The following is a 4,931-nucleotide window of genomic DNA, read 5'->3' as shown; positions in this document are numbered from 1 at the left end:
CTCCCCGCAGCTGAGACTTCCCGCTGACCATCCCCATAAGGGCCGTACTTATGGGGCCAGTGACGGGGTCTGAGGTTAAACGTTGGCGCACCTACGTGCCGTTTGGAGTGCGCTGCATTTCTGTGTTCTCGTGTTTCTATATCGTCCAGGAGCCTGGGCTGCGTGTGTCTGCCTCCCCTCGGGGATTCCATCCTGGGGTCCAGCCCAGCCTGGAGCAGCAGGGGACCTGAGACAAGATTCGTGGCCCTTGGTGTCCAGAGCAGAAGGGCCAGTTCTGGCCTGGAGGCCGGATCATATATTGTAAATAACCAGGCTCCCCAGGTTATTCGCGCAGCGCGAGTCTCACAAACACCGCTCCTCGGCCTGCCTGTGCACGCCCCGGGGGTGGGTTCTGCGGGATAAATCACACAAACATCTGTCCATGTGGCACAAGCGGCCATCGGGTGTCTCTCCCAGCCAGGTGTCTGGATACAGGAAGAGGCGGCTGTGTCCACAGCACTTGGGCTCAGGAGCAGTCCACATGGGACCCCTCCGGCCCCCCGAGCCCACGCGGGGGCCTGTCTCCTGTTGTGTGTCAGGGACTGCGTGGCTTCTCGCCTCAGTTTCGGTGCCCCCTCCCTTCCCTGGCTCCCCCTCCCATCGGTGGAAGGTCCGCCTCCCTCCCACCCCCGCCCCATCCTCTCGGGGCCTTCTAGGGAGACTGGGACTCCAGGAGCCAGGCACCAGGCAGCCTCCTTGGCTCCCAAGGCCCCGGCCCTTCAGAAAACTCTCTGTCTGCCAGCAAAGCCTCTTATCTTCCTGAAGCAGAACAGTCTTGGCTCAAAGACCAAGGACATCTTTATCCTTCAGGGGACTCCACCTCTGAGCTGGAGCGGGTGGAGAATTCCTGCCCCTGTGACCTGTGGGAATGAAAAAAGGGAAAATCTACTGGTTAAAAGTTTTACGATAAGATCTCAGCCTCTTTTCCTCATAAGGTCATAAAGGAAAACAGATGTGACACATAAGCAAGGTTGCCCGAGACACGGTCTGGGAAGGCCCGGCGTGGTGCCCATGGTGGCTGAGGCCTGTGGGCACTGTGGGGGGCAGAGGTCGTCACCCTGATCCCCAGCCGACGTTTCCATCCCTCAGGCCGACCCGGTGACCATCCAGGACGTCTGCGGCCGGGCCGTCCAGAACGCCGTGCATGTGTGGAGCAACATCCCAGCTGTGAGAAGGTTCCCTGTGCGTTCCAGGGCCCGTGGGAGCTGGGGGTGGGGGTGGGGGGCGCTGGTCCAGCGTCAGGCTCGCCACAGAAACGCAAGTTTGAGAACACATTGCTGTGCCCAGGTCAGGGGCTTTGTCTGGTAGGCCTTTGGTCTGCCCCCAAAATTCTGGGCATGCTCAAGGTCAGAAGGCCCGCTCCCACTTTGAGGACCTCTCCCCAGCTTCTTGCACTAAGGCTGTCTGAGGTGCTTCCCTCCGGACCTTGTGGTGCTTCCCGAGTCCTGAGAAGGAAGTCCACACTCCCAGACACGTGTCACCTGGCCACCTGCGCCCTGGAGTCCCAGCCCCGGCCTCTTGGAGCTCTGCCCTGCCCTGCACACCCCACACTTGCACACACTCACACCCACCTGCTCACACTCATCCACACACCCACACCTGCTCACACATTCACGCCCATCTGCTCACAGACCCACACCTGGTCACACATATTCACATACCTGCTCGCACGTTCACACCCACCTGCTCACGTTCATCCACACACCCACACCTGCTCACACATTCACGCCCCTCTGCTCACGCATATTCACACACCGCACATTCATCCACACGCCTGCTCGCAGACCACCTGCTCACACTCATTTACACACCCACACCTCACACACTCACACCCACCTGTCCACACATGTTCGCATGCCTGCTCACACTCACGCTCATCTACACACCCACACATGTTCATAATTCAAACCCATCTGCTCACATACCCACACCTGCTCACACATATTCACACACCTGCTCATACACTCACACCCATCTGCTCCCACTCACCTACACACCCACACCTGCTCACACATATTCACATACCTACTCACACACGCCCACTTGCTCACACTCACCCAAACGCCTGCTCACACACCCATCTGCTCACTCATTCACACACCCACACCTGTTCACACATTCACACACCCACACCTGTTCACACATTCACACCTATCTGCTCACACACACACCTGCTCACACTCATCCACACACTTGTGCATACACGGACACCCACCTGCTCACATTCTTTCACACATCACATCTCACAGCTGCTCATGCTTACACCTACCTGCTCAAGCTCACACACAACTCACAGTCTTTTGCTCACATTCATTTACACACCTGCTCATACATTCCTATTCAGCTCATGCTTGTTCACACACTTACACCCACCTGCTAACACTCGTTCACACACCTGTTCATGCTCACACACAGGTTCACATCCACACACCTCACATACCCACCTGCTCACACTCATTCACACACCCACACCTGCTCACATATATTCACATGCCTGCTCACACTCACACCTACCTGCTCACGTTCATTCACAAATCACACCTGCTCACACACAGCTGCTCATGCTCACACAACTCATAGTCCTCTGCTCACACTCATCCATACACCTGCTCATACGCTCACACCCACCTGCTCACACCCATTCACACACAGGTTCACACACACGGTAACACAAGCTCACCACAGTGCGTTTCTAGGCTGTCCTGAACAACAGTCCCTCAAACACACCATGCCTTGGGCCTTCACACGTACCCCTTCTCTGCTGCCTGAACATTCTTGGGACTGTTCTTTCTCATGAACATTCTGTCTGCCTCCCGGCCCCCAGCACACCCCCAGCCCCTGCTCCCCCCGGCCCCACTCCTCTGGACAGCTTTCTGCTCCCAGGACACCTGCCCTCACTCTCTGTCCTTACCTGCACACTGTGCCCCGGAGCCCCTGAGGACACAGCCATCTCCCTCCCCCACACCCTGGGCCCTGTGGCACCTGCCCTTGTGTTGAGCCAACACTGACAGGATCTAAGCGAAGTCGTGTCTTCTCCTCCTGACAGCGAGTTTCTGGAAAATTCTGCCCACCCACCTCCCAATTCCAGCATGCCCCTAGCTTGTAGTGTGGCACGTGCTCATGGCAGAGCCCACCAAGCCTTGGCGCTTACCAGGCCCACAGCCTGGCTCTGTGTTCGGGTGGAGCCCAAGTGAGGCAGCATTCCACGTGTGGTTTCCGGAAGCCTCGAGCTGACTCAGGCCGCCTCTTCTGCTCTCTGCCCTCTCTCACTGCCCTTCCCCCACCTCACCCCCTTGGGGGCGGCAGGTGCCCAGGGAAGCGGGGAGGCAGCTGGTTCCCAGAGATAAAGCTGGAAGCAGCGTCTTCAAATGGGCGCTTTCCTTCAGGCTGGGAGCCTCCCAGTCGCTGCCTTACTGTTGGCAGCTACCTCAGGACAGACAGCCTCAGGCAGTAGGGCAGGCCTGGGGAGGTATTTGGGGGGGGGGGCGCTGGGATGGGCACTGCGTGTTTCTGCCTCCTCATTTGCGGCCTTAATCCCCAAAGTAAACCCCAAAGTGTTCCCCGACTCCGGCAGGGTGCCTGGGAGCCTGAGATGGGGTCGGGGGTGGGTGGCGGCGGCTGCCGTGTCCAGAAGCCGTGGGTCCCACCGCCTGCATCAGCTTGCGAGCCAGGCAGCCTGTGTTCTGCCCCCGCCAGCCCCATACTCAGGTCCTCCAGCACAGGCAGCCTCAGGACCCTCAGGGGGCCGGGCTTGGTGCCATTTCGGGTCTTGGGAACAGGAATTCCTTGGGAATGATGCGCAGGGCAGTTAACCAGCCCTGCCCACCGAGTCCTGCCCTTTCTTCCATGTGGGTTTCCTCCGCAATGGCTTCTTCACACGGAACGTGGACCTGCTGAGTGGGGCCAGTGTCCCGGCTCCTCCCTGGGGGAAGCAGGAGGTGCGGGGGCCATCTGGTCCCCTACCGGCCAGGACTGCTTATCATCTACCACCGGCCGGAAGACTCACAAGATGGGCGAGGTCTTCGAAGGATGTTTCTCTTAGAGACCTCTGGATTACCTAGTGAGACGCACCGCAGGCTTCCCGGTGTGCCCCCCCACCCCCACGGGGCCCGTGCGGAGCCCGGGTTGGTAACGAGCCTCCTTCTGTCCTTTGGCAGCAGGCACTCTGCCCCGGCTTCCCGCGAGGAATTGACCCTGCTGGCTCAGGACAGGCAGAGAACGAAGCCCCCCGCCCAGGGGCCCGCCAAGCTGGTGAAGAATTGTTTTCTCCCCTTGAGAGAATATTTCAAGTATTTTTCAACAGGACTCACTTCCTCTTTATAAATGATTTATTTTACTATGAAGAAAAAAAGACTTTTCCTAGAACCAGGCAACTTTCCTTACATTGTTTCTTTTTTCCTTTCCAAATTATTATTTTATTTGCTTGACTTCGGATTTCCCAAAGTTGCCACAGACATGCGTTCCCTTTGGGTGTGGTGCTGCAGGGCCCTGGCCCTATGGTGCCCTTCTGGGGAGGGGGGTGGGTGAAGTTCCCAGCCCCTGACCGGGGACACCACCCTGATGTTATGAAGCATATTTGCTGCTGAAAATGTTTCGTGTGCCGGTTGAGAAGTTAAAAATATATTTATTGTGGTCGTTATGGGTCACATTCTCGTGTTTCTGTGTGTAAGGACAGCCTTTATTGTATCCTGTGGGACGTGGGACTGTGCATGAGGAAGATGAGCAGGACACATTGTCCGGAGCGGGTGTGGCCCTCGCTCCCTGTGTGCTGGGCCGTGCTGGCCATGGCTGTGCTGGCTCGTGACCGCCACTGGCCGTGATAATGAAAACCACTCAGCCTGATGATAGCTGCGCGAAATTGTAGAATATCACACTTGGGAAGCAAAGGGAGC

General features: G+C 57.7%; 1 protein-coding gene across 1 annotated transcript in view; it reads left to right on the top strand.

The window, feature by feature from the left end:
- DNMT3L (DNA methyltransferase 3 like) overlaps positions 1–4,685 on the top strand; it is a 16,886-nt gene extending 12,201 nt beyond the window's left edge. The window contains exons 11-12 of the mRNA XM_025863429.2: positions 1,129–1,214; positions 4,197–4,685. Coding sequence (XP_025719214.1) covers positions 1,129–1,214; positions 4,197–4,362 — 252 coding nt within the window. The 3' untranslated portion in view covers positions 4,363–4,685. The remainder of the gene's footprint in view (positions 1–1,128; positions 1,215–4,196) is intronic.
- Positions 4,686–4,931: the final 246 nt, after the last annotated feature.

This window comes from Callorhinus ursinus, unplaced genomic scaffold, assembly GCF_003265705.2.
Source record: "Callorhinus ursinus isolate GAN/ISIS: 27379988/994484 unplaced genomic scaffold, GSC_fseal_2.0 scaffold75, whole genome shotgun sequence".
NCBI classification, from domain to species: Eukaryota; Metazoa; Chordata; class Mammalia; order Carnivora; family Otariidae; genus Callorhinus; species Callorhinus ursinus.
Note: the sequence above shows the minus strand (reverse complement) of the source record. Positions and strands in the feature narration are given on the sequence as shown.